General features: G+C 37.7%; 8 protein-coding genes across 8 annotated transcripts; 5 read left to right on the top strand and 3 right to left on the bottom strand.

Moving 5' to 3' along the window:
- Positions 1 to 127: 127 nt before the first annotated feature.
- On the bottom strand, positions 128 to 498 carry LOC122819035 (protein new-glue 1-like). Its single transcript, XM_044095078.2, has one exon. The coding sequence runs from the start codon at positions 479 to 481 to the stop codon at positions 221 to 223; it is 261 nt and encodes an 86-aa protein (XP_043951013.1). The 5' UTR covers positions 482 to 498; the 3' UTR covers positions 128 to 220.
- Positions 499 to 1,293: 795 nt separating this feature from the next.
- LOC108030548 (protein new-glue 3-like) lies at positions 1,294 to 1,590 on the bottom strand. Its single transcript, XM_017103440.3, has one exon. The coding sequence runs from the start codon at positions 1,588 to 1,590 to the stop codon at positions 1,294 to 1,296; it is 297 nt and encodes a 98-aa protein (XP_016958929.1).
- A 3,043-nt stretch (positions 1,591 to 4,633) lies between these two features.
- On the bottom strand, positions 4,634 to 4,930 carry LOC108030546 (protein new-glue 3-like). Its single transcript, XM_044095064.1, has one exon. It carries the CDS (start codon positions 4,928 to 4,930, stop codon positions 4,634 to 4,636), a length of 297 nt encoding a protein of 98 aa, XP_043950999.1.
- A 918-nt stretch (positions 4,931 to 5,848) lies between these two features.
- LOC122818974 (protein new-glue 3-like) lies at positions 5,849 to 6,145 on the top strand. Its single transcript, XM_050886268.1, has one exon. The coding sequence runs from the start codon at positions 5,849 to 5,851 to the stop codon at positions 6,143 to 6,145; it is 297 nt and encodes a 98-aa protein (XP_050742225.1).
- Positions 6,146 to 6,893: 748 nt separating this feature from the next.
- Positions 6,894 to 7,323, top strand: LOC122819023 (protein new-glue 1-like). Its single transcript, XM_044094986.2, has one exon. The coding sequence runs from the start codon at positions 6,958 to 6,960 to the stop codon at positions 7,216 to 7,218; it is 261 nt and encodes an 86-aa protein (XP_043950921.1). The 5' UTR covers positions 6,894 to 6,957; the 3' UTR covers positions 7,219 to 7,323.
- Positions 7,324 to 9,026: 1,703 nt separating this feature from the next.
- Positions 9,027 to 9,403, top strand: LOC122819031 (uncharacterized). Its single transcript, XM_044095047.2, has one exon. The coding sequence runs from the start codon at positions 9,084 to 9,086 to the stop codon at positions 9,330 to 9,332; it is 249 nt and encodes an 82-aa protein (XP_043950982.1). The 5' UTR covers positions 9,027 to 9,083; the 3' UTR covers positions 9,333 to 9,403.
- A 3,401-nt stretch (positions 9,404 to 12,804) lies between these two features.
- On the top strand, positions 12,805 to 13,228 carry LOC122819050 (protein new-glue 1-like). The gene has a single exon (XM_044095150.2). The coding sequence runs from the start codon at positions 12,872 to 12,874 to the stop codon at positions 13,133 to 13,135; it is 264 nt and encodes an 87-aa protein (XP_043951085.1). The 5' UTR covers positions 12,805 to 12,871; the 3' UTR covers positions 13,136 to 13,228.
- A 147-nt stretch (positions 13,229 to 13,375) lies between these two features.
- On the top strand, positions 13,376 to 15,571 carry LOC108028697 (uncharacterized). The gene is made up of 3 exons (XM_017100644.3): positions 13,376 to 14,031; positions 14,201 to 14,377; positions 14,688 to 15,571. Exons 1-3 carry the CDS (start codon positions 13,520 to 13,522, stop codon positions 15,484 to 15,486), a joined length of 1,488 nt encoding a protein of 495 aa, XP_016956133.2. The 5' UTR covers positions 13,376 to 13,519; the 3' UTR covers positions 15,487 to 15,571.
- The last annotated feature ends 10 nt before the right edge of the window (positions 15,572 to 15,581 follow it).

Raw genomic sequence — 15,581 nt, forward strand, 5'->3', positions numbered from 1 at the left:
CAGTAAATCGCCTTTTTTTGTAACACGCCACCTAGCCTATTGCGCCCCCTAGCGTCTATGTTAACTGATTTACAGAAGTTTGAGTTTTGAAAGTTAAACTAGTTATAGGTAAAGCAGTAAATTCTTTTGCATTGAAATTGATTTATTTCTAAACGACCAAAAGCCAGTAGTTTGTTACTTTTAGAAGGATAAGATGTTGAGGGATGGGGTCTTGGGATCTTCATCCTTTCTTGTGGGTCACAATCACGACGGTCTTGTGGCACCTCTTCGGGTGCTTGCACTTCCTCTTGGGGATGCGGGTGTGGCACCAGTTGTTGCCCTTCCAACAACGCTTCTTGTGCGTGGAGGTGGCGGTTGTGGTGGTTGTGGCATCGGTGGTGGTGGTTGTAGTGGTAGCAGCGGTTGTAGTTGTCGTGGAAGATGCAGAAGAGGCGCACTGGATGGCCAGTGCTATGAGGGCAACAACGAAGAGGTACTTCATTTTGGATGCTTGATTCGTTCAAGAGTTGGAGTGTTGTGATTGAAATAAGTTGGAGATACCACATTTATAGTTCCGGATAAGCGCAGTTATTCTTGAGGTGCTCACCATACCTTTATATTGGACAAACAACTATTATTATACACATTTAAGTTCCTGTTTGCGAACACACAGCTTCGTACCAACCGCCCAAAACTATGCTGTATCCAAAACCAGATTAGTGCTGACTTCACTGTGGCGCGCAGATATAAGACAACGCCGAATGTATTATAAATGATTTTGTTTAGGTGCCTAAAGCAATAAAAAAACCCATGGCACTAGCATGATCAAAAGAGTGGTAAAAAGCTTGGCAATAAGCCTGAAATAAATCAGGAAAAAACCTAGCACCGCAAGAAGCTTATTGCTTTGCGCTTTTGCTACCAATAAAGTTAAGAACGTTTTAGGAACAACTGTTAAGAATGAAGACGAAAAACCAAATAATTTGTGGAAATTTATAACACCTAGTTGGAACAAACACGTTCAATTTCATTTTTATATCAACTTTTATGCAGTGCGAAATTAACTCTATACCATTATTTTATGGCAAGAATGATTAATTATGGCAAGAATGAATAATTAAGAACTATATTCACAAATAAATATAGCTAAACAAATAAAAATATGTACTACATTATATTAAAATGTCTAAATTACAAATAACCGGTTTTAAAGATAAATAAATTTATTAACCATAACTATGTGACCATAAAATGGGACCGAAAGAGTTGGAGAGATAGTCAAAGAGGATGATGCCGGTTTGGGGAATTTGAAGCTGTTCAGCCACTGCGCCTCCTCTTGTGGTGGATCTTCCTGACCTTCTTGGGGCGGTGGGTCTTGCGCTTGTAGTGGATCACGTGCTTCTTTTTTTTGGAGGATGAGGAGGAGGCAGTGGTGGTGGTAGTGGTGTCCGAAGACTCGGTGGTGGTGGTGTCCGAGGACGATGCTGTGGTGGTGGTGGTCGTGGTCGTGGCATCCGTCGTGGTGCTGGTGGTTGTGCCTGTGGCCGCACTGGACAGGCTCACCAGGCAGCATCCCAGGATGGCCAGAAGGAGCAGCGCACAGGAGTACTTCATGTTGAGGACCGATAGTTGGGGGGATCAACTGATGCTGTTCTGGCTGGATCGCCACTCTTTTATACCTAATTTGACAGGCAAAAAAGCAAATATCTGACGGATATGGGTTTATCCGCGCTAGTTTACGCATTATACCGACTGATCCACATCTTTAGGCCTATACTAAAAAAAACAAAGCTACCCAAACAAAAATTAGCAAAATGCAGAGCCTACTACAAACAGTTGTGCAAACTTTAAAGATATTTTGCGAATTTCTAGTTTCAGCTGATTATATTTATACACGCACTTTTTAATTGCACAATATCACAGAAAACCAACGTAACAAATACAGCACAGAAATAATAAAATATATAATTATACAAGCACAAACATTATAATTTTTTGGAAAAGTGTAAATGCGATTGTGATTTGATTATCAATGTCCATCTACATGCCAAACATTATTCAAATCTATCAAATGACTATCAATTCTATATAGATTGCACACTTCATGAAGCAGATCGTCTGATTTCACTAACACGCTTGGAGGCGCGATAGGCTAGGTGGCGCTATAGGCTTCTTTTGTAATAAAAAATGCATCCGCAATAGCTTTTTCTGTATAAATAACTATTTCCTTCAGACATCATACACGCGGCTTCTTTTTTATTGTGTATCTCTTTAAGGTATCCTAATTTTTTATACACAAAAAGAAAATTCATGTTGCTTGGGAAAATACCTCGAGGTAAAATTTGAGCTATGGTCAGAAAAAATTTAAATTTAATCAGTATATATACATATATATATGCAAAGAAAAATTATCGCTTTTTAATTGAAAAACAGGAGAGGAAGTTGACTTCTGCAATACGATGTTTGTATACAGTTATAAGAAATAATCAACTTTAGTAACGACATGTATAATTTTTAAGGATTGTTTCTGACTGCAGTGATATTAAAAAAAATTATTTCAATTTTTTTTAGATTATTTTTTTGACATCTAAATCAGAATTAATTAAAATATTTTATTTCCAACCTTTGAAGGGTATTTGTCAAAAAACGCTAAAGCTATAATTTGTTTCATGTTATTTTCCCACCAATTTCCCGATCGTTTCTATGACATTCAGAACTAATTAAAAAATAATCTTTCCAAGCTTAGAAGGTTAAATGTTAAAAAATACCAAAGATACATATTTTTCATAGTTTCCGACTAATTTTCCGATTGTGTCTATGGCAGTTATATGATATAGTCGTCCGATTTTGATAAAATTTAATTAGAAATTCTATACCAATTAAAAAATGTTATTTCCAAGCGCAGGAGGTTATATGTTAAAAAAAAACCAAAATAAATTTTTACTTTGGGAAAGTTTCAGGCCGATAGCATAGAAACTGATAAACTAGTTTGCGTAGAAACTGACGGGCGGAAGGACAGACGGACGGACAAACGGACATAGCCAGATCGACTCGTCTAGTGACGCTGATCAAAAATATATATACTTTATTGGGTCGGAAACGTCTCCCTTCACTGCGTTGCAAACTTCTGACTGAAATCATTATCCCCTCTGCAAGGGTATGAAAAGGAAACAAATTGTACGTGTAAAATGGAGCTCGGCTGATAGTTAAGGAACGAATCCTATTGAGACTTTGATTTAAAGAAGTTTCGGTTTTTAGAGTTGAACTAGTTTTAGGTAAAGCAGCAAATTCTTTTGCATCAAATTTGTGTATTATTTTTAATATTTTATTTATTTAAGAAGGATCAGATGTTTAAGGATGGCTTCTTGGAATCTACACCCTTTCTTGTGGGTCACAATCACGACGGTCTTGTGGCACCTCTTCGGGTGCTTGCACTTCCTCTTGGGGATGCGTGTGTGGCACCAGTTGTTGCCCTTCCAACAACGCTTGTGGGTGGAGGAGGCGGTTGTGGTGGTTGTGGCATCAGTCGTTGTAGTTGTTGTAGTGGTGGCAGCCGTTGTAGTGCGGTGCGCAGTTAAATTACAATGCTAATCTTATTGTAAATGATTTCGTAAGAGTAAATGAGATATTGTTTTAATTAAAACCAGAGTAAAAGTAAATGGGTAGATTTTATTCATCAGAATGAATGTGACAGGTAAAGATGATAATTGTTTCCCACCCTATAACGAAGATATATTAAGATAGAAGATAGGTATTGTCAAACAAACGATATACTTTACAGGGTCAGAAATTCCTCTTATTACCTGGTTCATACTTTCTCAAGCCTTTTTCCGATATACGCTTTTACTTCAGGGGTAACGGTTATAAAAATTTAAAATAAATTGTCAACTTAATTTTTTTGCTTGAATAATTTTTAAGAAAGGAAGAGAAAGCAAGGCAGGAAGTTATCTTCGGTAAGCCGAAGTTTAGGTACCCTTGGAGTTGTAAGAAATAATCAATGTTATTAACACCATGTTACATTTTTAAGGCTTGTTGCCAGTTTCAGGGATTAAATGTTGTATAGTAATTATTTAATTATTTCTTTAATAAATTTCCTAATAAATTTAATTCGAAAGTCTTAAAAATACAAACAATGATATTTCAAATAGTATATCATATATATATATCAAAAACAACGTGGCTATAATTTGTTTCATATTATATTCCCACCAATTACCCGATCGCTTATCTGGCAGTCGTCCGATATATCTGATATAGTCGTCCGATTTTGATAAAATTAAATTCGAAATTCAGAATGGGTTTGGAAATGTCCCCTTCGCTTATTGTAAACTTCTGACTAAAATCATAATACCTTCTGCAAGAGCATTAAAAAATGATTTGTTGATGGCATACAATTTAACAAATCATTTATTTTTTGTTTCTTTCTTTTTTTTTTAATTTTCCATCTCGATAGAAATACATTTAAGGATTAACCCAATTTTTATAGAACGATTTTTCTACATTTTGTCGAAACATAGTAAGAACAAGGAAAAAGTAGATCTTTGGTTTTCAGTATAAATAAATATATTAACTATAGCTATGTTATCATAATAGAAAGAGCGGGAGAGTTGGGGAGGTAGTCAAAGAGGATGTAGCCGGGAAGGGAATTTGAAGCTGTTCAGCCACTGCGCCTCCTCTTGTGGTGGATCTTCCTGACCTTCTTGGGGCGGTGGGTCTTGCGCTTGTAGTGGATCACGTGCTTCTTTTTTTTGGAGGATGAGGAGGAGGCAGTGGTGGTGGTAGTGGTGTCCGAAGACTCGGTAGTGGTGGTGTCCGAGGACGATGCTGTGGTGGTGGTGGTCGTGGTCGTGGCATCCGTCGTGGTGCTGGTGGTTGTGCCTGTGGCCGCACTGGACAGGCTCACCAGGCAGCATCCCAGGATGGCCAGAAGGAGCAGCGCACAGGAGTACTTCATGTTGAGGACCGATAGTTGGGAGGATCAACTGATGCTGTTCTGGCTGGATCGCCACTCTTTTATACCTAATTTGACAGGCAAAAAAGCAAATATCTGACGGATATGGGTTTATCCGCGCTAGTTTACGCATTATACCGACTGATCCACATCTTTAGGCCTATACTAAAAAAAACAAAGCTACCCAAACAAAAATTAGCAAAATGCAGAGCCTACTACAAAACAGTTGTGCAAACTTTAAAGATATTTTGCGAATTTCAATTTAGCTGGAACTATATTGACGCTGCTCCAAGTTTCAGCTGATTGTATTTATACGCACACTTTTTAATTACATAATATCACACATTTAACATTACAAAAATATCGCAGAAGGAATGAAAATAATATATGTTCAGTAATACAATAACAAAAATTATTCAAGTTTTTGGAAAAAAGTAAATTCGATTAAAATCGGACCATTTATTAAAAAGCTATAACCAATACATAACACGCCACCTAGCCTATTGCGTTCTCTATGAGCGTATGGAACACGTATATTTTTATAAGTTTTTTGAAATTTGTATCACGTTGATCTTCTGTGATATTGTGTAATTAAAAGTGCGTGTGTAAATATAATCAGCTGAAACTTGGAGCAGCATCAATATGGTTCCAGCTAAATTGAAATTCGCAAAATATCTTTAAAGTTTGCACAACTGTTTTGTAGTAGGCTCTGCATTTTGCTAATTTTTGTTTGGGTAGCCTGCTTTTTAATATAGGCCTAAAGATGTGGATCAGTCCGTATCAAGCGTAAGGTTCTCACGCTAATGCGGATAAACCCATATCCGTCAGATATTTGCTTTTCAGCCTCTCAAAATAGGTATAAAAGAGTGGCGATTCAACCAGAACAGCATCAGTTGATCCCCCCAACTATCGGTCCTCAACATGAAGTACTCCTGTGTGCTGCTCCTTCTGGCCATCCTGGGATGCTGCCTGGTGAGCCTGTCCAGTGCGGCCACAGGCACAACCACCAGCACCACGACGGATGCCACGACCACGACCACCACCACCACAGCATCGTCCTCGGACACCACCACTACCGAGTCTTCGGACACCACTACCACCACCACTGCCTCCTCCTCATCCTCCAAAAAAAAGAAGCACGTGATCCACTACAAGCGCAAGACCCACCGCCCGAAGAAGGTCAGGAAGATCCACCACAAGAGGAGGCGCAGTGGCTGAACAGCTTCAAATTCCCCAAACCGGCATCATCCTCTTTGACTATCTCTCCAACTCTTTCGGTCCCATTTTATGGTCACATAGTTATGGTTAATAAATTTATTTATCTTTAAAACCGTTTATTTGTAATTTAGACATTTTAATATAATGTAGTACATATTTTTATTTGTTTAGCTATATTTAAATGTGAATATGGTTCTTAATTAATCATTCTTGCCATAATTAATCATTCTTGCCATAAAATAATGGTATAGAGTTAATTACGCACCGCATAGAAGTTGATATAAAAATTAAATTGAACGTGTTTGTTCCAACTAGGTGTTATAAATTTCCACAAATTATTTGGTTTTTCGTCTTCATTCTTAACAGTTGTTCCTAAAACGTTCTTAACTTTATTGGTAGCAAAAGCGCAAAGCAATAAGCTTCTTGCGGTGCTAGGTTTTTTCCTGATTTATTTCAGGCTTATTGCCAAGCTTTTTACCACTCTTTTGATCATGCTAGTGCCATGGGTTTTTTTATTGCTTTAGGCACCTAAACAAAATCATTTATAATACATTCGGCGTTGTCTTATATCTGCGCGCCACAGTGAAGTCAGCACTAATCTGGTTTTGGATACAGCATAGTTTTGGGCGGTTGGTACGAAGCTGTGTGTTCGCAAACAGGAACTTAAATGTGTATAATAATAGTTGTTTGTCCAATATAAAGGTATGGTGAGCACCTCTAGAATAACTGCGCTTATCCGGAACTATAAATGTGGTAACTCCAACTTATTTCAATCACAACACTCCAACTCTTGAACGAATCAAGCATCCAAAATGAAGTACCTCTTCGTGGTTGCCCTCATAGCACTGGCCATCCAGTGCGCCTCTTCTGCATCTTCCACGACAACTACAACCGCTGCTACCACTACAACCACTACCACCGATGCCACAACCACCACAACCGCCTCCTCCACCCACAAGAAGCGCTGTTGGAAGGGCAACAACTGGTGCCACACACGCATCCCCAAGAGGAAGTGCAAGCACCCGAAGAGGTGCCACAAGACCGTCGTGATTGTGACCCACAAGAAAGGATGAAGATCCCAAGACGCTATCCCTAAACATCTTATTCTTCTAAATTTAATAAACTACTGGCTTTTGGTCGGTTAGAAGTAAATAAAAACTCAAACGTCTGTAAATCAACTGATAACCGGCTTAAAAGGATTTATTATATTATTTCCGATATAACATATGGAAAACATATTGATTTAAAAAAATACTTTTTTCCAAGCTTTGAAACCTATAAACTTATTGAGATAAGTTGATTGCACATCACCATTTCATAAATTAAACCCTATTCTTTTTAATATATAATGTCGAATGCAGTGAGGTTTTTAGATTTTCAGCAAACTTTTGCTTTATAACATTTTTGAAAGGGATAGGCTATTTAAGTGGATCAATAGGTTGACTTAATTCAATTTTAAAACTACTGGCTATAATATATTAAAAGGAAATATATACAAACAATTTGTAATTTCAAAAAGATGGTACTTAAGTCACTTTGTCAAATTGACATATGAAGTTCCAAATTAAAATGTTAGAACTGGTATTAGTGTCATGAACTCAAAAGCTAAATATTTGTGCATTTTTTTGGGTTAATCATAAGAAATTAGTAGGCAAACTTCGGATAAATACAAACAAATTTCAAAATTTGTCCCAAAACGTTATTTTGGAGTCCTGAAAACTCAAAACCTTATCTTAAGGTCAATATAAGAAACACGCTTGTGCTATTTGTCGTTAAAAAGGTATTTAGAAGTACTTTGTACGCCTCTTAAGCTCAATTTGTCGAAATACCAATTATGGGCCAACGTCCTTTCTTATTTACTCTTTGTTTTTAGCCTTTCTCAAAAACGGCACTAACGTTTTCAAATTTAATTTTGAGGTGAATAGCCCTTGAGATTCCTCAACTTTTGACCTACGACTCATTTTTGTACAAATAATCGTGTCAATGTTATTGATCAACAAAAAAAACATTTATTTTGTGAGTATCGAAGCTCTATTTGAAGGTCTGATGTTAAACAGCTTTATAGAAGAAACATTACTTCTACCACTTTTGGAAAAGAGAAAACTGCCATTAACAGCTAACTTTTGTACACCCATAACTTGTGACCATTTAAAACTACAGGAGCTATATGTTATTAGAAAGGTATTTTCAGATGATGGCAACATTTACTAGTTCATAATATGTTATATTATTATTGCCCGAGCTTTGGATTTTTTTGTACGTATCCGTACACTATTTTACGGTTGGAATCATTTAAATTCTTATAAACAGTACCGCATTAAAAACTATTATTTTACGAATTTTGGGAAATTATGATTTACGTTTAAAACAAAAACTTCTGATAGCAAACAAAAACACCTCTTAACGAGGTTAAAATATAGTGACGATCGCACCTTCAAAAACAAAAGTTCTGATATCAGCTGCAATTCAATATGCCTGTGCTTAGTTGTTTGATTTTAACGAAGGGTGCCGGATGTAAAAAACTATATTTTTGTCAAAAAAGTTGATATCAGAACTTTTTTTTACCTTGTTGAGAGGTGTTTTTGTTTGGTAATTAAAGTATACGAACATTTTTTATTGGTTTAATTTCGACTTCCCACAAACCATGTTGGCTAATAAATTGCTGTTAAGGCAGGTGTGAACAGCTGTCTTAACATGTCAGTGGGCCATAAAGAGGGTACATATGGATTGCAAATATTTGACGTTTTAATATTTATGTGTTTAATAGGCTTGCTACCTCTACAGTAAGGAAATCACTTTAAGAATTTTTATTTGACAAATGAACTTGCTAGCACAAAGCGAGTGGAATTCGTCTATAAAACAGTTTGTGTTCTCTTTAATAAATCAGAAAACCTTAACTTGTCTTACAATAGTTTCAGCAGTTCCAGCATCCTTTAAGATGAAGTTCCTCTTCGTGGTTGCCCTTATTGCCGTGGCTATTCAGGTGGCCTATTCTGCATCTTCCACGACAACTACCACTACAACAACCACAACCACTGATGCAACAACCACCACAACCGCCTCCTCCACCCACAAGCGTTGTTGGAAGGGCAACAACTGGTGCCACACCCGCATCCCCAAGAGGAAGTGCAAGCACCCGAAGAGGTGCCACAAGACCGTCGTCATTGTGACCCACAAGAAAGGGTGAAGAACCCAAGATGAAGAGCTGTTGAATCACATAAATAAAAACATTATTGCTTTTCGATTAATCAAAAGAAATATATTATGCTGCTATTTACCCAAAAGTAACAAATGAAATAAAGGGTATACTACTGTTGGCAAAACATATGGTGAATTTGAAATCAAATGAAAAATTATTATTTATTTTAAATCCATTTTAATCCCTTTAAAGTAACCTTCTGTCATTTTATGGTGGATAAATATTAATATTTTGTATGTGCAATGTACATTGCACATACTCTTGAACTAACAGAACTTTGGTCAAACTTACACGATTCCTTAGGTTCAAAAAACTGTATCAATGTTTTTACATATTGGAGATATTGTGGGAACTAGTTCTCAACGTACAAACGGACAGGCTACACGGGCTTTGCTAGTTATGCTGATAAAAAATAAAATAAAATTGAATAAAAAAATCATGTATATTAAAACAAAACAGAAAGAACGCTATGGTCGAGTGCCTCGACTATTAGATACCCGTTACTCAGCTTAAGGGAGCAAATAGGAAATGGAGATTTACAAGCCATTTTGTAAAGCGCCACCTACCCGCTATTTCAGTATATGTAATGTGGGCGGCATGCAAAAAAAATGTCTAGCATAAAAACTGTGGGTGGTTTGTGGGCGTTAGAGTGGGCGAGGAACCCCGCTGAAACAAACTTGCGCTGCACAGAAAGCCAACGAATCTGCATGCCAACTCGGACTCGTTCACCTCTTATAGTTTCCGTGATCTCAGCGTTCATACGGACAGACGGACATGGCTAGATCGACTCGGCTGGTGATCCTGATCAGGAATATATATACTTTATGTTACATACTTTTCGACACTTTTACTCTACGAGTAAAAAAGAATACTTCAAATGATATCGGTATTTTGTCATTAAATTTTCCTCATTCATACTTTGGTTAAATACAAAAGCGCAATCAGTCGCACTTTTAATTGAATAAACTCCAAAACAATTATTACTTTTATTTTTATACCCTTGCAGAGGGTATAATGATTTCAGTCAGAAGTTTGCAACGCAGTGAAGGAGACGTTTCCGACCCCATAAAGTATATATATTCTTGATCAGCGTCACAAGACGAGTCGATCTAGCCATGTCCGTCTGTCCGTCCGTCTGTCAGTCCGTTTCTACGCAAACTAGTCTCGCAGTTTTAAAGCTGAAAACCAAAAGTCTTCTTTCTATTTCAGGTAGAATAAAGGTCGGAACCAGCTGGATCGAACAACTATAACTTTTAGCTCCCATAGGAACAATCGGGGAAAAAATTAAAAAAAATGATATCTTTCGTGTTTTTTAATATATACCTTTCTAAGCTTGGATATAACATTTTTAAATTAGTTATGAATTTCGAATTAAATTTTATCAAAATCGGACGACTGTCATAGAGCTCCCATAGGAACAATCGGAAAATTAGTGGTAAAATAATATTGAAATTCTTCTACGCTTGGAAGTAACATTTTTTATTTGGTTTTGAATTTTGAATTAAATTTTATCAAAATCGGACGACTATATCATATAGCTGCCATAGGAACGATCGAAAAATTAGTTTAGGAAAACATGAAATAAAAATTATATCCTTTGTGTTTTTTAACATATAACCTTATAAGCTTGAAAATAACATTTTTTAATTAGTTCTGAATTTCGAATTAAATTTTATCAAAATCGGACGACTATATCATATAAATGTCATAGGAACGGTCGGATAATTGGTGGGAAATAATGTGAAACAAATTATAGCTATGGGGCTTTTTGACATATTATCTTATAATATTGGGAATATACATTTTTGTATTTTTAAGAATTTCGAATTCAATTTAATAAAATTATCAATTATTTTTTATAACCGCAAGGGTATACAAACTTGGGCTTGCCGAATTTAACTTCCTTTCTTGTTTAAATTAATATAAACTACAATGGAATCAAACAAAGCTAACACACATATTTACATTTTATATTAGTTAGGTTTTTTATTAGTTTATTTATGTTTGCGGTTTCTTGCGGCTTACATTACTGATTTATGCCTCGGCTTCAAAGAATATTTCCTTCTCACAACTGTTTCATCGTGTCAATAATCCAAAGGTCCTCTAAATTTCTTGCAAATATTTGCTTTCAAAATATCGTTTTAGTTCCAATTTAATAGGTTTTTAATCCGAACAATATTATTATTTAACAAATGTAAATATAGCCAGCAAATGAGGAACCAAACTTAACAGCCTATAAAAGACTATGATTTCGCTCCGGTTGCTCACTACACTCTCGCAGCCATTTTACAAGGTTTCGCTCGTTCTGTTTCCCTTCAGTTTCACCAGTGGTTACCACAGACCCAAGGATCATTCAAGATGAAGCTCCTTTTTGTGTTCGCCCTCATCGCCTTGGCTATCCAATTGGCCACTTCTGCACCTCTTCCAGCAAAAAGCCACAAAACTATTGTGATTGTAACCCGCAAAAAGGACTGAGGTCCGTGACGATTTTTCAAACTTCAAATAAACATCTACAAAAATGCAACTCATTGTTTTATTATTTTACTTGGAAGCGTGAATGTTAATGTCGTTAGGACTAACAATTATTTATTTGTCTTTTATAATTTTGACAGAAAATGTTATATTTTCATGAAGAAGATTGACAATCCAAAACAATCATTCTAAAATTATGAGAATGCTGTTCTTAATTTTAATTTTATTTAAAAGGAGTAGGGGCTTTGAATTTGAAATTTTTGTTATTTCCTTAGGAAAACGGAGTACGAAGTTAAGGTCCATGAAATGAATGGTTGTCCTTTTATAGAGGACAGACGGACATGGCTAGTTTTAGGGTAGTGATCCTGATCAAGAATATATATATTTTTCGGAATCGGTCCATATGCCTGCTAAAGATAGTATTCATCCGTCGTAAAGGGATGAAATACATCGAGTATTGGGTTTAAAAATAAAGTAAAAATAACAAATATAAAAATAAAATTCAATTTGTGTTTTGGTTTCCCAGACGTATTAAATATTCTTTAAATAAAGACATTCAAATTTTCTTTATTTAAAAAATTGTCTTTATTCAAAAAAAAATTGTATTCTTATTATTATTATTAGACTTAATTTTAAGACCAACCGATCTTACTTGATTTCTAGTTATTATTGTATTTTACAAATATTTTTCCGGCTTTTTTTTGGTGCCAAGCTTACAGTCACACAGTGCTCTGTAAATATTAGCTGGAATTAATTTGTGGCACACATTGTTCATGCCAGTAAACCTTGTGCTGTGTGAATATTTGGATAAGCGTTAAACTAACTTTTGAATTTTGATATTTCAATAAACTTGTGAGACCCAATGTAAGCTTATCATTACCAGAAATATTTTACATAATGTGGTAAACAGGAACAATCATAGACCTTCCGAAATTTGCCTATAAATACAGTACGTATCACTCCAGTTTATCACAACCATTGCAACAACCCTTTGAAAAGGTTTTGTCTTCTGTAGTCCTCAACTGGATCTTGTTCTGAAAATTCCTGAGTCATTCATGATGAAGTTCCTCTTTGTGCTTGCCCTGATTGCCGTGGCCGTTCAGGTGGCCTATTCTGCATCTTCCACGACAACTACAACCGCTGCTACCACTACAACCACCACCACCGATGCCACAACCACCACAACCGCCTCCTCCACGCACAAGAAGCGTTGTTGGAAGGGCAACAACTGGTGCCACACCCGCATCCCCAAGAGGAAGTGCAAGCACCCGAAGAGGTGCCACAAGACCGTCGTGATTGTGACCCACAAGAAAGGTTGAAGATGTTTTAATATAACTATTGGAACTTGAGGAAGAACTAAGGATTTTTGTTAGACAAAATTAATTGAAATAAAATATTTTCCTATAATATAATTTTCTTAACTGTTAGAAAAGAAAAACTGTATTAGGGTAGCTTGAGAATAATACCTGTTCTGGGAGTTTCCAAAAGTTTCCTAAAAAGATCAATCAAAATTCAGATATCACACTCTCGATGAAGACCGAATATTGGCAAACTTAAGAGCCCATGCGATGAAACTCCAAGAATCAATAAAAATTACCCGAGATGTCAGATAGATCGGGTTCACTTCGATAATTAAAGACACCCATAGAACACTCCATACATAACATACAACCTGGATAGGAAACAAAGGAAGACAGCTGACGATGGCGAACAAAGGACACTACATCGAGAGGAACGGCACCCGACGGGCTGCCGGGTTGCCCTCCTTCGGACCCGAAGAGCTGACCTCCAAGGACTGCCTGACCATTGCGCATCCGGCGGAGGAAGTACGCAGTCGCATAGAAGCGGAGTGCAGAAAAAACCGACCTCTGCCGATTGGAAAACTTCAGCCATTTATTCCAGACGTCACCATTGGCGACGTCCTCAGCAGTGATAGTCAAAAGACTCGCTTCGCCACCTTCAAGGAGAAGTTCCTCGAGGACATGTACTGTAAGTCCGGGAAAGTAGCGCAAATATTGTCCACGCATTCGAAACCAGATGACGTGACCAACTGGAGCCGCACTTTCGGACTCGCTAGCCCTCCGGCCCACACTCTATACAGCACCATAATGCCGGAAAAGTCAGTCGATAAGGTTAACCGGGAATACGGCGAGTTTCATCGGGGCCACATTGTCAGTAACAATCACTACTTTCCCTCGGAGCAGGTCAATCGCAGGTTGGTTGGGTGTTATTCCTAAAAATAAGCTATATACAAATCTGAGAAAAACAATGTATAGCCGGCTAATAACCACTAACGCATTGTCGATTTTGATAAAATTGTATAACATAAATGTTTATTAAATTTTAGTTTGAATAAGATTCACTTAGTGGATTATTTTTTGCAGATATACTAAACCATTTGATCGATCCGGGACCTTTGGAGTTTTGTTGGGCGCTGAGCACAGTGGTTCGACGATGAAAAAGTGCCTGAAGCAAGGCGACGAGCACCTCACTGTGGTCTCCAAGCCCTGGATGGACTACGTCAAGCGGACTAGAGGTCCCTTGGGAAAGAAGTACAAGAGGTGAGTACACCTGCATTTGGACACTTTAAGTAATTGTAAACCTTTCCGTTCCAAGTATGTAGCTTTAGCTTGCAAATATTTGTTCCTGTTTACGTCAGAAAGCTAATTATTTGCAACCTTGACTTACGGTTTTTCATAGATGTTTGTTCAAGTGTGGGTGATTCAAGCCTAAGCATTTCATTAATTAAGACGCAAATTGTCAAAATGTTGGGCTAATATTTTAATAGTTTTTACTAAGATAGTAGAAAAGCAAAAAAGCTACTTTCAATTGAAGTCCATTAACCCAGCAAATTCTCCTCTTTTTTCATAGGTACCTAGATAAAGTGCCGTACGTGGACTTTGGCTATCGCCGTCCCACGGACTTATGTAGCATCAAAATGCTGCTGGAGGACATCAGGCCATGTGAGCAGGACGACACCTTGGTGAATGCCTTGTCCTATTTGAGCAGGCTGCGAGAGAGCCTCCACAAGCGGAACGACTTCTACATGATGGACCTGATCGCGCTGCTGGAGAGGATCGACAAGGAGCACACGGGTCACATGCCCCTCGCTCAGATCCTGGAGACCATGCACAAGCTGCACATCCGTGTGGACGCGGCGAAAATCCGCACCATGCTATCGCATTTCCGGCAGATCCTCGACGAGGGCTGTCTCACGGAACGGGTAAACTACGACCTCTTTTGCCGGCTGCTCTCAGTCCAGCAACCCCTGCCCAATGTTGGGTCTATTGCCACTGTGCCGGGTAATATGTACAACAAGGAAACAACCTATGGTGGTCTTTGCAATGATCGTATGAAGAATGCGCCGGAGGGGATAGTTGCCAATCAGCCCAACTGGAGTCCTCACCACAGAGACGATGTCAACACACATGTCAAGGACATCGTAGAACCGGATCTGGCCATCAGGATGGGTCTGCGACCCAGCGACTTCAGCTGCCCCCGGAGCAAGGATCAAATGCAGAGGATATTCGAGAAGGTCCTTTCTAAAGACGAATTCGAAGCCATCTGGCAGTGCCTGAACAAGAATCAGGAGAAGAAGGAAATGGACCAGGAAGAAATGGCTTCAGTCGCACAGTTTCGTGCCGCGATCCTTAAAGTTCCCGCCACCTAAAACATTACACTTTCTGTACCTAATATCATCGAATGGTTGTGCAGTTATAAAGTAAAATAAATGCACTTACTAATACATTTCAAAAGCAATCAAAG

The sequence above is a fragment of the Drosophila biarmipes genome, chromosome 3L (assembly GCF_025231255.1).
Source record: "Drosophila biarmipes strain raj3 chromosome 3L, RU_DBia_V1.1, whole genome shotgun sequence".
Classification (NCBI taxonomy): domain Eukaryota; kingdom Metazoa; phylum Arthropoda; class Insecta; order Diptera; family Drosophilidae; genus Drosophila; species Drosophila biarmipes.